This window comes from Atractosteus spatula, chromosome 6, assembly GCF_055471065.1.
Source record: "Atractosteus spatula isolate fAtrSpa1 chromosome 6, fAtrSpa1.hap1, whole genome shotgun sequence".
In the NCBI taxonomy this organism is placed as follows: Eukaryota; Metazoa; Chordata; class Actinopteri; order Semionotiformes; family Lepisosteidae; genus Atractosteus; species Atractosteus spatula.
In genome coordinates this window covers 33,153,298-33,172,823 of record NC_142711.1, presented here as the reverse complement: position 1 = coordinate 33,172,823, position 19,526 = coordinate 33,153,298, and the positions used below count along the sequence as shown (strand labels likewise).

Here is a 19,526-nt window from a genome sequence, read left to right as displayed (position 1 = left end):
GCGCCTTGGGGCAACCTTGTTGTGAAAGGCACTATAAAAAAACAAATTGAATTGAATTTCAAAACAAGCTAAGGAGACTACTTAATTTGTATTCAGAACTTCCAGATGAGGATATATTTTCACGTTTACTTTGGTATATATATACTGATGGAAAAAGAAACGCAACACCTCCTCCTCCACACTCTGGAGTCTGCATGGAACAGGCTGAAGAGTGACTTATCCGTGAAGAGGACCTGATGCCACTGCTGACAAGCAGAGGGCCTTTTCTGCAGTTGGGACACAGTGGAGCACCTTATTCCAGTGTCTGGCAACACTGGCACATGACATGCCTGCCTGCAGCATGCCAATGGCCCTCTCCCTTGCTTCTGGTGACATTCAAGGCATTATGGAATGCACAGAAAACTGAGTAAATGTGGCCTTTTTCTTGCGGTGACCTAAGCTTTGAATTAAGGCTTTTTTAAGGTGACCTGATCAGGCATTGCTCCACCTGGGTTAAAGTGCACCTAATGATCTTACGTGTGATTGGCAAGTTGCAATGCCTCACTGCACAAGCTGTATTGCTGGTCAGAGGGCTTAAAACAAATTGACAACTTTTTGTGTAAGTACATAAGCTATAATTATAGTATTCTCATTCCAGAAAATGTTGCATTTCTTTTTCCCCCCCATGACTATACATTCTTCATAAAGGAGAACAGATTTCACTCCACACTATCACTCACTCATACTTATCTACACCAAAAAAAAATTACTTTCATTGATTTCTTCAGACAATCCTTTATTGCAGATGAGTTAAATAAACGACAAATAAAAGGGAACATAAAATGCCAATCTCAATAGAGGTTACAACGTCCAATCTGTATTGCTGCAGATATGGACAAGAAATAAAAAATAGAATTCTCAAGTGCACATACTGTTACCACTTTGAAACAATTTATTTGGGAAGCCAAGTTAATGTCTACTGTGACTGTACACTGGATGCAGTCCTCAACTACTGCTGGTAGGCTGACCTTTCAAACTACCAGGGACTTTCAAAGCAGCACGAACTGGGAGAGGAAGAATGAGGGAGCCTTTGTGCTGTTTCAGCATGCTTTTAAACATGGCCATGGTAAAGATGGGATCCACAATTAATCCAGGAGATCACCTCTGGGAAGTGCTTAGATGTCATGTGTCTGTTTGTCTATTTTGGATTTCAAATGCTCCTTGTACGCCAAGATGTCCCTGTTCCATTTTGTAATCGTCTGCTTCTCACAAACCCAGATTTCCTGAGCCACCTAGTGGAGAACAGAAACCATTTTAATTTCATACAATTTGGTTAATGATTCATGGATGTTATCCCAAGTTTAAATGCAGTGTAACAGGATTCCAAACACTAGTGTTTATGAGAGAATATGGGAATATCTGCAGGTCCATAATAGAATGGAATGATTTTCATATAAGGTAGCTAAATTTACAATACCTTGCAAAACTGTATTGACCCTTCTGCAGTTTTTAATTTGTTGCTTTAATGCTTGCAGTCATGACACTTTGAAATAGCAATTAGTATATTTCATAAAGAAACGACACCGATAATTCGCAGCAACTGACAGAATAAAAAGCCCACAAAAGGCCTAGAGGCACAGATGAAAGTAGTGCCTCTTTTGATAATGTAGCATTTAAATCTGCAAATGACTTTCAGCTCTTTGCACGGAACCCAAGTTACTGGCTGCTATCAGCTCTTTCTGTAAGTCTGGATGGTCCTGCAGTGCAGGGAAAATTCAGTCGCGCTGCTCACCTGCTGTATCAGCCTGAAGTCGTGGCTAACCAGCATCATTCCTCCTTCATATTCGTTGATGGCCTCCGCCAGCGCGTCAATCGTCTCAATGTCGAGGTGATTGGTAGGCTCGTCAAGGAAGAGCATGTGAGGGTTTTGCCAGGCCAGCCAGGCAAAGCAAACCCGACACTTCTGACCATCGGAGAGATTTCTGATGGGGCTCACCTGGTGACAAAGGAAGGAGGAAAAAAAACGTCAGGTCATGCAGGCAGGAGGTGATAAACTAGCATGGCATCTTGGTGGAGTCTTGGGTTAGAAACCGAATCGACTAGTTGAAACACCAGTTTGTCATCTGTATATTTTATAAAATGCAAACAAATCTGACTGGTTGGAAAATAAATACAAAGATCTTTTGCTATGCAGAATGTTACTCAAATCGATAGACATCAGTAATACTAAAAAAAAAGGGGGCTGGCATGGTTACTAGTACTACACTGTCTTACAGTAGCAGGGCTCTGTTTTCACTTCCAGGGCTATCGGTCAAAATGTTCCCCAGACATTTGTGTCAATTTGCACCCTTCTCCCAAAGCATTATAACTTAGATTGGGTTCTCTACATTGTCCAGTTCTAAAAGGTTGCCCACCGCAAGACTGTAGAGAAACTGACCTAAAATAAGCATGATGGAATAAAATGTCCCATTCGGGACCTTTCTGTTATTTTTTACATAAATAAATGTTCTGATATTGTTTTAACAAGAAAGGGCATTTGTATCTGAACACTCAACATTTTATTAAAAGTTGAAACAAACCATTGCAGTCAAGGTAACACACTGAGCAGGTCCTGGAAGGAGCCAATGTGCATGCAAAAAAAGGGGAACAGAGCCTTATCTAGTGAGTACCCATGACCCTTTTTCTTTAATTTATTATTTCCAAAGCTCTGCTTTAAAATGTTTCTCATTGTTGGAGGTTAACTACATTGTCTGGTGATCAGGTCATACGAAATTACTTGGTACATCAAGTATGCAGTGAAACATGTTAGTACAGGACTGTGAAAGCTTTTGCAGTTTTTGAAGCTAGTATACTCCTTTGATGCTTCCAATACTATGTAAAACGATGTAATGTCATTCATTACAAAAATGCTCTTTTCTATTTTTACAGATTTTAAGTGCGATTGTAGTGCTGTTCAAGTACCGCTCTGAACCTCGAACAGAAAAACCTCCGTGTTGTTTTTCAGTGCAAAACCCCACACAATTTGTTTTTGTTTGTTTTCAGAAAGATGATATTGCTAGATGAAAATTTTGACATGAGAAAAAAACAGATCATCTCGGCACTTTTTAGGCTCATTAAACCTGCAATAGTTTCAGATCATATACAGCAGGACAGGGTTCAAATTTACTATTAACTAACGCTACAAGATACTAATAGATGTAGCATCTAATATTCTCCATTACAGATATAAATGACCAGGTAGTATTAACATCACTGCAAATGATCACTATGAGATGGTCACTCCCACCCGTTTCAACACATTACAAACCAGTAGCCAGTTAGAAAGTACTGGAAAAGAAATAATTTGAAGACAAACTGAATTAGCAACAGAAGTGAAGTTTTACTTATGCAACTGGTTAAATAGCTTTAATAGAAAAATCCCAGGAGGCAGAGGGATACTTTAGAACTGGGAAAGGGATGCGAAGGTTCTACTACTGGTTTGTAGTGTAGAAGTGGAATCCGAGTCAAAAGTTGAGGACCGGATCTGAGGAGATGAACTGCCTGCTGTGAAGAGAGGCAGCTATAGTGTGGTAGTGGAATGAAGTGGCAGGAAAAGCAAACCACAGGAATTAGAAACTAAACAGAATGCAAATGCCTGCAAGGGCATGGAGTGCACATTCCACCTGACTTGAGCCTGGCTTAATGTGAAAATTGTGAAAACCCTTGGCGCGCCCTATTCCCACTTCTAAAACTATAGGAGTACAAGTAGCCAGAATACAGTAACAGCAAGGACCCAGAATGAAAAGGGTCCTTCTGCAACGAAGTACATGTTCACATTTATGATTACTTGGTCAACTGTTTTCTGAATTAAAACTGAAGTCTGTTCACTGCTTCAAACTATAAAACTGAACATTCTACCTACAATTTTCATCATTTATCATGTTCCTTCAGAAAGGTGTTGAAACTGGGCAGTGCCTATGCACCTTCTATCTGGCAAGGAATATGTATATCATTATACTACAGCTAATAAGTATATGCAGAAGTGTTTAGCTAGTGATTTTATTAAATCTAACAAGTATTAAGAGGTTTTGATACACCATTTTAATGAGGTTTGTGATATTCAAACATCGCACATTGTATACTGCAAGTTACTGCACGTAAAGGTGTTTAAAATACCATTGGTTAAAGCTACAGGGCCTTACATCAGAATCAGAAAGGTTTAAACTTTCCACATAACAGTGCTTTGTTAGAACAAGCTTTATACCACCATTGTGATACATGATCAAAACTGCTAAAAAATATTCAGTGCTAGTCAAATTCACAATTCCAACCTTACAATTCTGTGAAGTAAACTAATAGGCCCAATATGTGGTTTTGTCCAATGTGAAAGCAGATCCACCTCACAAAGCTGCACATGTAGTCTAGATGTCTCAACTAGTTCTCCTTTTTACTGCAGTACATGATTTTGTATGCTCAGTGCAATATCCTTTGTAGACTTCTGTGAATAATGCTAGACTTACCTGCTGTTTACCAGTCAGTCCGTATCGACCAATGATTTTTCTCATCTCCTCTTTCTCTTTGATCTCTGGGTAGCATTTCATCATGTACTCCAGAGGAGACAGGTCAAGATCCAGCTGCTCTGTTAAATGCTATGAACACACAGAAACCAGCACTGAATCTACATGCAAGTCCTGAAACTACTAAACATACCACAAATAAATACAACTTACTCTTCAAGGAAAAAATTACATCAAGGTTAAAAGTGACTTTAATTTACTCAAAAACTAAATACACAATAAAATCCATTTAAAATTGCATAACCTGTGAAAAACGTCAAGTCCCATATAATAAGGTTCTTATCTAATCAGCATTTGTATTTATATACAGCTGTGGGAAACATACCTGGTGATATCTTCCAATCTTAACATGAGAATGTTTCCTGATCATGCCATCAGTTGGAAGAAGCTGCAAAAAGAATCAAAAAGTTGTAACATTTCTTCATTTGCAATACAATTTGAATGCATCTTAACTTCTTTTCCCCTTTAAAAATCTTCACTTAACATACTATATAGGATCCTTCCTATTGGCCTTCCTGGCCAATTTTCAGCCTTGCTTACTGTCAGAAGTCAAAGTATAAGAAAAAATTAACGTTTAGTCTAAGGGGCATTCACAGTTAAGTGAAGAAGAGGCTTAAATCAAGAACATACATGTATCTATGGTAATGTTCAGTGTTATCACTCTACCATCTAATAAGCAAAACAAAATTAGCCAAATTAAAATTTATTCAATCCAAAAAAAGTTTGTTGTACCTTTAAGTAAACAAGGCTATATTCCTTGAAAAAACAAAGAATGTTTTTTATTCTTCTGTATGAAAAACAACTTTTCATAAACGGGGAAAGAGCTTGTTAACCACACAAAATACCTCAATTACCATATACAAAAACACATTTTAAGAAATGTATTCTAGAAAAAACTTTTATATTTCTGTCGTTTTCTTACAGAAGTGCCTTAAAATACCTTAACCTACCTCTCCTGTTAGCAGCTTCAGCAGTGTAGACTTTCCAGCTCCATTAGGCCCTACCAGAGCAACCCGTGTGTCCAAGTCAATACCAAACTCAAGGTTCTTGTAGATATGTGGCTGCAACAATAAGTGTAGAAACAGCTTTAACATTAAATCAGTTCCAAAATTTAACATTTGGAAGAAACCATTCAAGTTCTGAAGCGCCAGGCCAAAACGATGATGCCAAGTAAGCAGCTGGTTAACTGGAGCTGAGCTTCAGGAAATACATATAAATGACAAAATAATTCACTTATGTGCGACTTTGGCAGAGGCAGCTAAAATGAAGACTTTAATGATGCGTAAATGCAGGGGGTATTTCTCCTGCCTTGCACTGTGAAACCCCAAAAACAGGGGTGTCCACAGATGGTGCGGGAGGGTCAGTATGTCTGCATTTTCCATTATAATGTTGCTCAATCAGCCCATTACTGGCTTAATGGGACCAATTTAATAGCTTACTTCAACTCTTCAGGCTCCAATGCTTTGAAGACACCTAGAAAACCTTCAAACACTGACCTTCTGAGACCTGGATTGGACACCCCTGCTACAGGGATTCGTTTATATACAAGGGACTTAAAGATGAGCTCGAGCACGTTACTGCAGGAAACAGACAATCATTGTCTTTTTATTTAAAGGCTCCAGGCTCATTTGCGAATATCGCCCTTTTAAGTAAGGCTGCGTAGAAAAACGAAAAACTTACCCCATCATCCGAGTATTTAAAGCTAACATTCTGAACCATAATAACTGGAGGAGGAATCTTCCCACAGGGAGGAAAATAAAATGACAGGGTCTACAAAATAAAAATAATAAAAACAATTACAAAATACATGGGACACCAAGCGGGAGAAAAATGCAAAACTGTCTTCTCTTCCTGGGGGGTTTTAAAAAGGACTCAAGGGACACAGGTCAGCAGATCAGATAAAACGCTTCGGTCGATTTTTTTGTCACTGCACTGCTGCACTGAGAACAAACTGCTGGGCAGCAGTGCTATAATTCGGCCTTTTGTTAACATCATGTCACTGCTGTGTCCTTGGTCATGCACTACCTATAAGGTAACATAGGAGGAGGGGGTTCATCCTTTGAAACAATGGGATATTTACTTTTATGTAAATGAAGTTTAAAACAGTCACTTTCCAAAGATGTCTGGGTTGGGTATTATACCAAGTGTTAAGAAAAAAAAAACTCAACCTAAAATAACCGAAATCTCTCAATATAAACTCGCAGGATTCTCCAGCTTTACATTGTGTTGAAGTCTGTAGGTACATTGCTGAAATACCTTGTCATTTACTACGCGTTCCGTCAGTCCTGACGCCACCATCTTCTGCAGGGTCTTCTCTTTACTCTGGGCCTGTCTAGCCAGCTTGGCAGAGCCATGACCAAACCGTGCAATGTAGTTCTGCAAAGGGCACAGAAGACTCACTTAAGATCATAAAGATGTGCTGGCCAAAGCTGGACAATATAGGGAAAAAACGTTGTAGGTGAGACTGTTCAAAGACAACAACCCAAATAAATGACCAAAGCCTTTAAAATCTTACAATAAAGACTGACCCAAAGACCATACCCGTTCCCAAATCTCACATATAAAATTCACTTAATTCTAACCGATTATGCATTGACAAATGCATAGATTTTAAGGTACTGCAATAAAATAGATGTAGCTGCAAAGAGAGTTTAAGCTTTACATGAGCATGTTTCATTTCTGCACTGGTCAAAACCTAAGGTGGGGACTTAATGACTCTGGTCATTTTAATTAGTCAACTGTCAAACAAAATTACACATTGTGCAACATGTACATGGTGTAAAGCTGTAAACATGGTTGGGGCTGCTCAAACTAAAGTGTTACCCTATTCTGACTGTGAAGAGAGATCTCTGGTGCAAGTCCCAGGCAGTCTCATTAATCACACACTTCCAACAGCAGGTCACTGGGAAAGTGCCATCTTGTGGATATTTGCAGTAGTGTTTACCTTCATGTGTGCGATCTGGTCTTGCTCCCAGTTATAACGTTTCATCTGATTCTCTTCCAGTTCCAGCCTGGTCTTCACATACTGATCGTAGTTACCCTAAAATAAAAACAGATGGTTATTAATAGCCTAGTAACACAAACCTGCTTGGGGCATCAAAGAGTCTAGTACCAAATTAAGAATTAACCAGACATTTGTTTGATTCTTAAACAAAACCATCAATTCCAAAAAACTAAATATTTTAGATGGAATATTCCACTTATATATTAAAACAAAAATAAAATGGGAATAAAGGACCAAATATTTAAATAAAATAAGGAAATATTTTGTGTCAGTTATATTGCTGACAGTCAAACAAGTTACAATGTACTATTTCTAGTTAAAACCAACTGTTAGGTCTTGCACACTTAAGCATTAATAAAATAACATGTATACATCATGAGGTCTTTAAGCAGATTTCCATAGACAAACTAAAGGCCTACCGTGTAGTATTTGAGCTTTCTTTGATGCAGATGAATAATGTTTGTGCACACTCCATTAAGGAAGTCCTGTGAGTGGGAAATCAGCACTAGAATTCGTTTAAACCTGTAGGGAAACAAAGTTAACAATATGAAATTATAACTTTACTTCCAAGTATTTTAAGTAGGTGTATATTCTAACATGGAAAACATTAGAAAAGTATGATACCAGCTGCAGAATTTTTAAATATTGAAGAAAGCAATTTCAAACTGAAAATTAAAGACTAGGTTACAGAAGGGAGAATTCCACTCTGAGGTTTGATTACGTGTTAAATTTTAATGAATTTCCCCCCCAAAAAAGATGTTGAATGTCCTCCACTCATATAGCATTGTATTCCAAGACCTTTAAGTACGGGATATGGGGGAGATCCCCAGTAATGTGTGGCACCCATCTGAATGACATGCAGAAGGAATTTATTATACATAAAACTCCTTTGCAGTACCTTCACTACCTGTTGGAGAGCGAACTAATACATAGCTGAATGGTGACAGAACTATGGTTAAGAACGGAGTAGAAGTAAACCAGGACACCACTCTTAATACCCAACCTCACATACAAGAGACATCAGGACCCTGGTCTAGTGTCTCAGCTGAGGGATAGCACCTTCAGTAGCGTCTCTTGTCACAGTAATGGGGCAGATGTGAAAAGTCTGGACCAGAGGAGAAGAGTGCCATCTACTGGTCCACATATATTCAAAGCAGCAGCCTGACTTTGCTTAATGGTCTCCCATCTTAATACTACTGACCAGTTCCAGTCTTGCTCAGGCTACAGCATGGTAACACAGTTGTTGTAACCCAAACCATCTCATTTTAGTACAACAGGGACAAACTCGGCTATACAGAGTCCCCAAACTGTATTTAAAGACCTTGTAAGGAAAAAGTGCAGTACAACCCCCCTACTAAAAAATGAACATAGGCACTTACGATCTCAGCTCCTCCTCCAGCCACACACAAGCATCCAGGTCCAGATGGTTTGTGGGCTCATCCAGCAACAACATGAACGGTTTTATAAATAGAGCTCTGGGAAAGAAGAAGCAGCAGCAGCTTAGTTTAGAAATCTCACTGTTCTGAGGCCTGTCAGGATGCATGCTGAAAAGGTTCGGCAAAATGAAAGAATGAGGCAGTGGAGCCATGTGACGTTTAGAGCTGTCAGTACAGAAAAAATTCACATTAAGTCTAGGCATCTGTACAGACCCTGCCAGTGGATCAGATAGAACGCTTCGGTACATTTTTGTCATTGTGCCGCTGCGCTGTGAACATACTGCTGGGCAGCAGCACTGTCATTCGGCCTTTTGTTAACATCATCCCACAGCAGATCTGTACGACATTCACATAGCTCTAGTATTCTACAAAGCACTGCAGAAATTATCTGAGTGCAGATTTTTATATGAATAATATCCTTACATTTATATAATGCTTTTCTGAACACTCGAAATCCTCTGCAGGTAATGGGGACTTCTCTCCTTCACCAATGTGCAGCCCCCCACCTGGATGATGCGACAGCAGCCATAGTGCACCAGTACTCTCACCACACATCAGCTATCAGTGTGGAGGAGAACAGAGTGATGCACCCAATTCATAGATGGGGATTATAAAGGCCAATAGGAAATTTGGTCAGGACATCAGGACTCTACTCTTTTCAAAAAAACACCCTGACCACAGAGATTCAGGACTTCGGTTTTAGGTCTCATATGAAGGATGGTGCCTTTATTTTTTTTACAGTATAGTGTCCCCATCACTACACTGGGGCATTAGGACCCACAGACTACAGGGTGAGCGCGCCCTGCTGGCACCACTAACACCTCATCCAGCAGCAACCTTAGTTTTTCCCAGGAGGTCTCCCATCCAGGTACTGACCAGGCTCACACCTGCTGAGCTTCACTGAGCTGCCAGTTGTGAGGTGCGGGGTGACATAGCTGCTGGCACATTTTTAGTGCTCATAAAAACTGCAATAATGAATGTTTTTGCAATTTATACACAAAAACCTGAGCAAAGCCCACCTTCCCTTACCTGGCCAGAGCAACGCGCATCCGCCACCCCCCGCTGAAGTCCTTCAGCTTCTTCCTCTGCATGGCGGGGGTAAAGCCCAGGCCGTGGAGGATGCGGGAGGCCCTCACCTCTGCCTTGTCAGCATCCAGCTCTTCTAACCGCTCGTACAGCTCCATCAGCTTCTCGCACTCCGCTGGAGGAAGAACGCACAGACCTGTGAGCAAAGTTTGCACACCGCAGTGCTAACCAACACCAGCCCAGGAATTAAAACCGGGTCCGATCCGGCAAGCCACCATCAGCTGTCCGCTGGGGCACAGCCAAAAACAACTGACAGAAACGCAAAGGATCAAGTAAAGATTCAATCCATGCTGAAAAGAGAAGAAAAGAAACAATGTTTTGGCTGCGATACCTGAAGAAGTCTCCACAGGCCAAACGTTCTCTTTTCATCATGGAATAAACCTCCACTTGTTCCTTTGCAGCCTAGGCATGCTGACGCAGCTACCTACTCGAGTTACAGAAATGTCTTGCAAGATGCTTCCCAGGAGAGTCCTGATCCTGCGACTCCCACTGAACATCCATCGTACAGGGCTGACAAAATCCATCAGAATCTTGTGAACTCCAAAGGGGTAACTGATATAATGGACCTCCAGTTTTTTAAGCAAATATTATGAATTAATACTTAAACCAAACACTTTCAAGGGTAAAGCTTAAGGTCAGAAAAACTACAGCTGTTAATTGTAGAATTATTCACTAAACCCAGGAAGGCTAAATTAAATTTAGTTCAGGAGCACAAAACATGTTAAAGTAACCTTAGTAGAATGGCTTCTGCTTGTGGGCAATAAGTTAAAAATTGTACACATCACTGCAGCTGTGAATACATCTTCAGGGCACTGTATAAAGACGTCCACATAGTACATATTTCAATCAAGCATTTATGAGTTTTACATTTCTATTTGTGAGATTCAAAATAAGCTCATGGTCCTTCTAATTAGATGGAAGAACGCTTCAGATAAGATGAGCATGAATTTCCTAAAATAAGATATGGTAAAGGGTAAAAAAAAAATACTGGGAATAACACCATCCCACAAATCCAGGGCTTGAAAGTTCTCAATAAGCTTTCACAGGCTTTGGAAATATCAACTCGACTGATGAGACACCGATCGCTTGTACATCTTGTATACACCATCACTGGCGTGTTCTGCATAAACCTTTTTCTGAGACAATACAAGGGATTTTCCATTATGTGAAAAAGAATCCCATAATTCAATCACAGGGTCCATGACATGCCACTTATACAATCCTAGATTTTAACCTCAAAACCAGGCGAAAAAAAATCAAGGTATGAAACTTTTCAAAACCACATTTTGCAAAATTAACCAATAACTATAAACGACCCTGTAAGGATACCCCCCTAAGGGAAAAGGCACACCTGAAACTACATTTGATTTTCAAGTACAGGACCCACAAAGGTACCTATAATACAAAAGGTTTTTTTTCCCCTTTACCTAAACAGAATGTTACAAGTTAATCACATGAACATTGTCCAAGTCTAACCTGCCCAGCAAACCAATTAACACCTACTAACTGACAGACAGTGGATTGGCAAACTAGACACTTCATCTTAAGAATTCCTGAAACATGAACGTCCAAGAGTGAGAATGATGCGTGATGGAGGAAGAGTGTCGTGTCTGGAACTCACCATCTTCGTGTGCTAGCCTCTCTGCTTCTTTCTCCAAAGCAATCCTCTCTTCATCTACCTCCATCACACACTGCAGTGCTGTCTTGTCACTGGGAGCCATCTCGCGAGTGAGATGGTAAATATCGATGTGCTCAGGGATCGGTACTTCACGATGGCCAATTGCAGACAGTAGCATAGACTTCCCTGCCAAAGGAAGATATTTTTCAACAAAACCCCCCTTCACTTATTATAAATGATAAGTAGCATGTACAGTGCACTGTTACACAAAATCTGAAAGTGCAAGAGCTCAAAGTTTACAACATTACAGCTGTACAGTGGACAAATTTATTTCATCATTATATGGTAAAATCTCCTTTCTCACATATTCTACATAACTGTCTCACATTTATGCAAATTATCAACAACCAAGGAGAAACATACACTGAGAAATGCATAATGATGTATGTGGCCTGAAGAGACAAGCAGACTGAGTAGAGCCAGATAGGAGATCTCTTAACCCATTAAGCTTGTATAAATAAGAGTATAAAAGGGTTTCTGCCTCAATGTCTCCCCACTTTCTAATGTTCTTATGAAACACACCCACTAAAAAGGTTACAAACAAGAGGCTGTTGGACCCCTCTGATAGCTGGTAGTTTGATTCAAGGATCACACCCAGCATAATTAAGTATTTTTTTATGTAACTAAATGTCAACTATGTTTTTACAACAGTCTTGGTTGAAAATTTTCATTTTGGCATCTTTGGAGCCATAAATGAGGTCTAAGGAATACAGCCCTTTTTGTTTCCATGGAAAAAATCTGTAAACATTAGTAAACTGCTGTTTTCCAGAAAAGTCCAGATTAAATATCAGAAGGAAAGATATAGACAATATTTTATATGGAGACTGTAGCCTACAGTAAAACACTGCTCGTAAATCCAAATTAAATATACAAAGCTAGAGCAAATTATGTATACCTAAACTACAATTTGCTCAACTGCAACCAGAGATTAAAGCGAAATTATGGAGAACTACGAACGCTCTGAGCTCAGTTCTCCAGTTTTGAAAACCAAACAGCAGCACTGACTACCCCATAACTAAAAAAATACACGTTATAAAGAGACCGGTACCGCGTTGCCTCGGCATAAACTCATCTGAAACCCCCACATCCTGGAACCCAACCCCTCCCTCTACCTGTGCCGTTAAGCCCGATGAGGCCGTAACGCCTGCCGGAGTTCAGCTCGAGACTGGTGTCGCTCAGCAGCTCCTGCCCGTGGAAGGTCAGGGACAGGTTGATGATATGCACATCCGTGCTGTTGGGGTGGGAAGCCAGCACACCAGTCACCGCTCGAGCCGCAGTCTTCTTCAGCTCAAACTCGTCAATTTCCTTGGTCAGCTGTGCCACTTCTACAGCAAAGGGGGGGAAAAAAACCCCACTGTGAGACATTTAATGCGTGAACATATTCAGTACTTTGTAGTTCATGTTCTTATTTGGGCTAATTTTGACTGCGATAATTTCTTTAGTGTGAGAGCCTTCATTTGGTCTCTGACCCATGGGAAAGTGCGGTGTGGACGGTTGAGAAGAGAACACAAGCTCGCGCTATGTCCATTATTCTTCTTCTAGTCTTTTCTTTGGTTCCCAATAAAGTTTGATAATTGGCCAGTGAAAGCTCTGTTTTGCTTCATATGAAAGCCTCAAGTATTAAACCAAAACCCAGGATTTTACAACACCTCTGCACTTCACGTTTTATTCACCAGTCGGAAATGATTAGATACCCGGGATCGACAGAAGCCTTAAACTCACATGTAAGATTTTAGTCATACAAAAAAATGACAAAAATTAATGTAGTTTGATAGTGAATGAGTTATTACAATAAACAAGGAAAAAAAAAGAATCAGTAAGACCAAATCCTCCACTTTAGGCCTTATACTAAAATAGCATTCCCACATGACTGTGGACTTTGCCTCTGGTGCACACTGCACTGCTGTGACTATTTCCTAAAACAGTCATGGCTCCATGACCAAAACTGGAAGATTCTGTGTAAATAACACTGCATCTACAAGAACTGGAAGCTGCGAATGGGCACCAGGGCTCAGAGCACTGCGCAGGTTACAGCAGGGACATCACCTCGCATCCTCAATTTAGACAGTGCAGAACTCTGTTGTGCCAGAGGAGCTGGTCTTCATGCATGGTGGAGTTATCTGCCATGTAGGGAGTGGCGCAGGGCGTGCTCGCAGCCTGCAAGTGCCCGGGTTTGAAACCCCCACAGGCGCGAGGAGAGAGCTGCACCCATCACAGGCGCACCATCACCCACTGCTTCTCACCGTTGTCTTCCGCCCCGTTCTCCTGGCTCTCCTGGCTCTCCAGCCTCTCCTCACTCTCCTCCTCGTTCACCTTCTTGGAACGCTGCCGAGCCTTGGCTGCCTCCTTCTTCTTGGCTGCCTTCTTCTTGGCCAGATCGGACGGCATGGTTGCAGGCCTCAGGGACAATCCACTGGGAAGAAAGCGGCCTATTGGACAGAGCGAGAACCTAAGTTTGTTGTTGGGATTTGGTGTGTGCATCGGGAGCAGTCCCTGGTCAGTACACGGAATACTACAGGGGACGGGGGTAAATACCTGGTCTCCCGCACTCAACAAAGCAGAATTTAACGCAAGAGTAATATATCCCATTATCTGGCACTTCTGACAGTAGGTAATTGATCCAAGGATCTCATACAGACCATTCTTAAAGGAACCCATAGTGTCAACCTCAACCACTTGGCTACATAGTTTGTTCCATACCCCCACAACCCTTTGGGTAAAGATGCGCCTCATTTTCTCAGTTTTAAATGCACTTCCATAGTTTCCATTTGTTCTCTCCGGTTTGTGTTGCACTGTTCGTTTTAAAGAAACACACTAGGTTGACTATCTGTGCCTTAGAAGATTTGAAATACTTTTAAGTCATGAAGGAACTTGATACAACCAATACGATATAAATGAATACTTTAAAATAAGCCACATGGGACCGAAAACACTTGTTTATTCGTTGCAAGGCCATTTTTGTTAATTAAAAGGAATCCTCAAGCTTCAAGTGATCTTGTTATTTCTCTCAACTGATCCTAGAACGACATTGAGGGACAATGCAAAATCTTGTCATATCCAAGACTAGACATTAGATTTATGTACAACATAAAATACAGTTAGGGAACTGTGTGTAGCACTACTACCTCAAAGCTCCAGGGTGCTATTATCAACTGGAGTGCCGAACTGTGTGGAGCTTGCATGTTGCACTTACATATGGATCTGAGTATTCTGTCTGGTTTCCTTGGAGACTAATTAGGTATGACTGCCTACTCTATATCGTGTTTATGCTAGCAAAGTTTGTTCCTTATACATCTATGGAACCAAAGTGAGCTTCATGGGCCAAAACTCCTACCTATTGTGGAAAATCTGAGGTACCAATAAAAATACTTCAACATTTTATAAATGCAGGAAACTGAACAGACTGTTTGCAAAAGAGATGACACTGAACAGAAGCCAGAAAGGCTTGGGGCTCATGTGTGGATACGCTGTACCACTTCACCAGGATGTGTGAACTGATATGCAACATGAGAACTGAACTTGGAAAGCTTGAAGTGTACCAGTCTGCATCTTAGACACACCTAACACAATCATACGTATTTGCTCGTATCCAAGGCTCCGTGTTCACAAGCGAGCACAGGCCTCGCCGTCAGAGAGCCTGTGAAAGAAAACCTGATGATGACGACATCAGACAAAGGCACAAACACGTGCTCGCCACCCCCCCCCCTACCCATTTCTCAAAGACTTGGACGCGAAATATTCCACTGACTCAAATATATGAACGTTGAAAAGAAAAGAGAGGAACGCAACATCCACTACGGTAGAAAGTCGATGAAACTGGCTGTACTAACGAGCCGCCAGGTAGTCTCTCGTCTGCCCTGGCATCAGACAAGAAGGCCGGTCCCGCACTCCTGCCGGGGTCCCTCTTGTCTGAGCCGGGAGATAACCCCTACCCCGTGTTACTCCTCTTTCTCCAGTACTGCAACCACACACAACCGGCATCTGACTGTTTATTGGAAAAAACACAGATAGTGGAAAGGGCAAGAGAAAAAGGACCGAGGGAAACAAGCCGACACGAGATCCGTGCCGCCTGCAAAGCCGGAGAGCGGCTCCCCCCTGCATTTTTCCCCCACGGCGCCGGAAAGAAAAATCACCGTTTTCTGCTCCCTGGGCCTCAAGCTTGCATAGCGTTTATCAGTCGGTAGAGATACGTCTTTTTAAATTCTCGTTTAAAACCCGCCGTTGTCATAAAACAAATCTGCGACTAAAAGAGTCCTGGCAAAGCATGAATCCCCGCTTTACACCCAGCACGCAAAAAGCCGGTTATTCCGAAAACTAGGCCCAAGAGTAAGATGCCCTCGTTACTAAACCCTGGATCACATCTCAAGCCACGAACCTGCCTCGCCGTAACGAACAACGCGTCAAGGTGCCAGATGTAAAGACACCGATCTGTTTTCGATCCACATAATCAGGATTAGCCGTTATCACCGAACTCGCGTTTTTATCCACCGGAACCCGGTTTATCCGTGATTGCCAAACTCGTGTCCAAGCGCCGCATCGTGCTCAAGCAGAGCGACGCCGATTAGTCATCCGCGCAGGATAAGTACCGAAGCCATCCACTTCCACCGGCCGAACTCCGCTCTCCACTCACAACCGAGCCAACATCGGGGCTTAAACAAAAAAACCCCTCTTTTTAAAAGCAACGCATTTCATTCCTTACCTTCTCTCCGATAACCGGCGGTGCTGCGCGCCCCCACAACACCGGCTCACTGCCGAATCAGACACTGGACCTTATTTGGACAAGGGCGGTTAGGAGCCAAGCACCGCCCTGATCAAGGAACGCTGGGAGTTGTAGTTTTACTCGAAGGCAAACCGGCGTGATAAAGTGGATTCATTCACTACAATTCCCTAAAACCACATCGGTGGCACTGTTAGTTTTGAGTGTTGCGCAAATTGAGCTAACTAGGTTCTCTAGGGGAGCGTGCTTTGAGTGGTTAGCATTCATGCGTTGTGTGTCGCAGTTAAATGTGTCCTCAGTAGAGGCAATTATTGTTCTTTTATGATTACGCTGATGTAATCATGCTGACACAAATGGTGATTTCACAATCAAATCTTTTGTTAACTCTTAATTATGCTCACTTTGAGATTACACTGACTAAACATATCCCATGTGCATCAACAGGAAAGGAATCGGTAACACTGTGGGTAATACTAATTTTTTACAAATGCGGTACTGTTTACATTTCTCTACTTGCAGTGCAGACTGGTCCAAGAATTACTGCTTCTTGTATGGAAACCTAAGAGCTCAGCTTCAGAAGTCTTCTGTGATTGTACCCTGAAGCAAGGTTTATTTAGAAGACCAGACTGAACCTGTACTGCACTTGCATAGTCCCAAGGAGAAGTGAAATAGCAGAGAAAAGTGATATAGAGACGTTGTGGGTAGAATATTTGTTCATTTAAATATCTTCAAATAGAAAGCCACATCAAGAACATCAGTTACTTTAAATTCCACTAGTTCTTGTAAGGTAATATTCCTTTTTAAAATAACTATACACTAAACTAAATAATTTCAGATAAATACCAAGAATGCTGTTCTTGTATTATATAAGCATATTGTACAAAACAAAAAAAAATTATAAAAGATTATTTTGTTTTTTCTTCAGAATTTCCTTCTGTTCTGTTAACAAAACTGTTTAAGATGCATAGAGTTGATACATAGCAACATAATTTAAGACTTAATGAACAAATCTGATAATTTTATGTGGTTAATTGGTCAAACTTTTGTTGTTTTTTTGGTTCTGCCAGGTAGTTCCTTGAGTTGAACAAATTAAACCTTCCAGAAAAGACACCTGACCAAGCCGACAGCAGTACACAGTTATGAAGACACGTGAAAAAAAACACCAACTTTACAATGAACCTTAAAACTATTACCTACAGCAGCAGTATTTTTTTTCTGATTAAAATGTATAAATGTATATTTGAAGATATGCTAAGATTTAAACTAATTTAATCTTTTTATATTTATTTAGGACCAGACAGCAAAGATGTTGAATGAAGAATCCTAACAACTTTGGGGACTGGACTTTACTTTAGCTTCAGTTACTTATTGACAGAGATTTAGGATACAGTGAAGGAGTATCCAGCATAATTGAATCCACAAATTTGTGCTTGAGTTTGACTAGGTGAGAGAACAGATATATAGATTGCCCATAATGTTTTTATCATAGTGTTGCACCAGTGACATAGCATATGTAGTTCAGGTGGGTAGCTGCGTCAGCATGTGTAGGCTGCAAAGGAACAAGTAATAGGTTTATTCCATGCTGAAAAAAAGAAGAAAGAGAACACAACGTTTCGGCCATGGAGCCTTCTTCAGGTGTGATATGTTTCCTTGCATATATAACATACTTCACTTCAGTGATAATCATAGGTGAAGGCAGGCCAGTGACCAAAATTAATTTATTAAGCAGAAGTTTTTGTGTCTTCATAAGCCATGTAGTGCAGTGAAAGTCGATCATGCACACTACAGTCGATGTGTTACATCAGAGCCATGGCCAAATGATGGCACCACAATGCCCGGAAGAGATCAAAGTCATCCTTGAACAGTAATGTTTTAATTTCTCTAGGTTTAGGGGTCACAGTCCCCTCAGTGACCTAACAATAACATCCACGACTGCCCTATGCCCCAGGGACTGGGACTCCCTACATTACCACAAATGAAATTGCTTTGCCCAAAAACCCACAATGTTGATCTGCTGCTCTTGGAAATTCGCTGGAGAATTGGAATGTTACTGTCACAATTCAGATCATGGAGTGATCGGAGGTTGAACACTATGTGTGGCGGGAGTACCAAACTTAGGCAGAAACAGGCTTGAATCAGACATGAGGGTTTATTTATGCAGACACAGTGTACAGGTGACAGTCTGTGAATAATGATTCAAAGGAATACTCAGTCCATACCAGATCCACAAGCACAACCAGGATACAGTCCAAAATCCAAGGAACCAGGAGATCCATCCTTCACATCAGGGGGCTGGTGGCTCCTAGGAGTAGGCCTTGCCCCCCCAGGCATGCATCTGACAATGCTGAGCCTAGAGCATAGGGAGCACTAGGCTTAATAGACGGGTAACCAAAACAATGTGATAATCATGTTAGATACCAGATAGGCTAAAGGTGTCAGCTTGAATTCCAGCTAATTAGGTACTCTAGGATGTGGAGAGGGCAGCTGAGCGCCCTCTAGGGGCGGGATGCCAATCGTGATATTTGCGCTATGGTTATGTAATAAGTGTATGCTCTTTCAAAACTCTGGATTTTAATTACCTGCATTAGGAGAATTATAATGCACGTTTGTGTTATATACAGCCAGTGTCCACAACAGGGTCAATAGTTCTATATGCTATCCAGGGAGACTGCAGAGACGAAGGAAAACTTCTCAAGCACATTCATACCCTGCTCTGACACCACCTTTGGTGGAGATGTTTGTGCGTATTGAATAGGGGTCTTTTCCCCTGACCTACAGCAAAACGTTTGAAAAAAAATCTACAAATAACGAACTAGAAAATGTAAATATCTGTTTACTTACATATTTTCAGAACTCCAGTTAGAAACTATGTTAATTATATGAAATTTACAATGTTTCACCACTTTTAATGCCTTTATTCCTTTATTACAAATGCTAACAACGAAGTTCTGTGTGTGATTAAACAGTTTCAGAATCGAAAGACTTTTTAAGGAAGGTTTGGCAGATGTACTACGCATAGTGGAACCGATTTCTCTGTGCAGCTTGTTTCCTCCGGGTCTTTAACTGCACG

General features: G+C 41.1%; 1 protein-coding gene across 1 annotated transcript; it reads right to left on the bottom strand.

The window, feature by feature from the left end:
* Nucleotides 1-754: 754 nt before the first annotated feature.
* On the bottom strand, nucleotides 755-16,532 carry LOC148832777 (ATP-binding cassette sub-family F member 2). Its single transcript, XM_088919787.1, has 15 exons — nucleotides 16,439-16,532; nucleotides 13,983-14,168; nucleotides 12,852-13,064; nucleotides 11,683-11,865; nucleotides 10,005-10,176; nucleotides 8,919-9,014; nucleotides 7,959-8,061; nucleotides 7,480-7,575; nucleotides 6,792-6,911; nucleotides 6,216-6,305; nucleotides 5,486-5,596; nucleotides 4,861-4,923; nucleotides 4,479-4,607; nucleotides 1,772-1,975; nucleotides 755-1,271 (listed from the first exon to the last, which is right to left on the bottom strand). The coding sequence occupies exons 2-15, from the start codon at nucleotides 14,125-14,127 to the stop codon at nucleotides 1,155-1,157; spliced, it is 1,842 nt and encodes a 613-aa protein (XP_088775913.1). The 5' UTR covers nucleotides 14,128-14,168; nucleotides 16,439-16,532; the 3' UTR covers nucleotides 755-1,154.
* Nucleotides 16,533-19,526: the final 2,994 nt, after the last annotated feature.

What these genes read in the sequence shown, in the direction of transcription:
- LOC148832777 (XM_088919787.1), bottom strand. Translation starts at nt 14,127, where the DNA reads ATGCCGTCCGATCTGGCCAAGAAGAAGGCAGCCAAGAAGAAGGAGGCA. An exon ending in TGAAGCTGCTAACAGGAGAG is followed by an intron (nt 4,924 to 5,485) that starts GTAGGTTAAGGT and finishes TTCTTTTTGCAG; the next exon opens with CTTCTTCCAACTGATGGCAT. An exon ending in ACTTCAGGCTGATACAGCAG is followed by an intron (nt 1,272 to 1,771) that starts GTGAGCAGCGCG and finishes GTTCTCCACTAG; the next exon opens with GTGGCTCAGGAAATCTGGGT.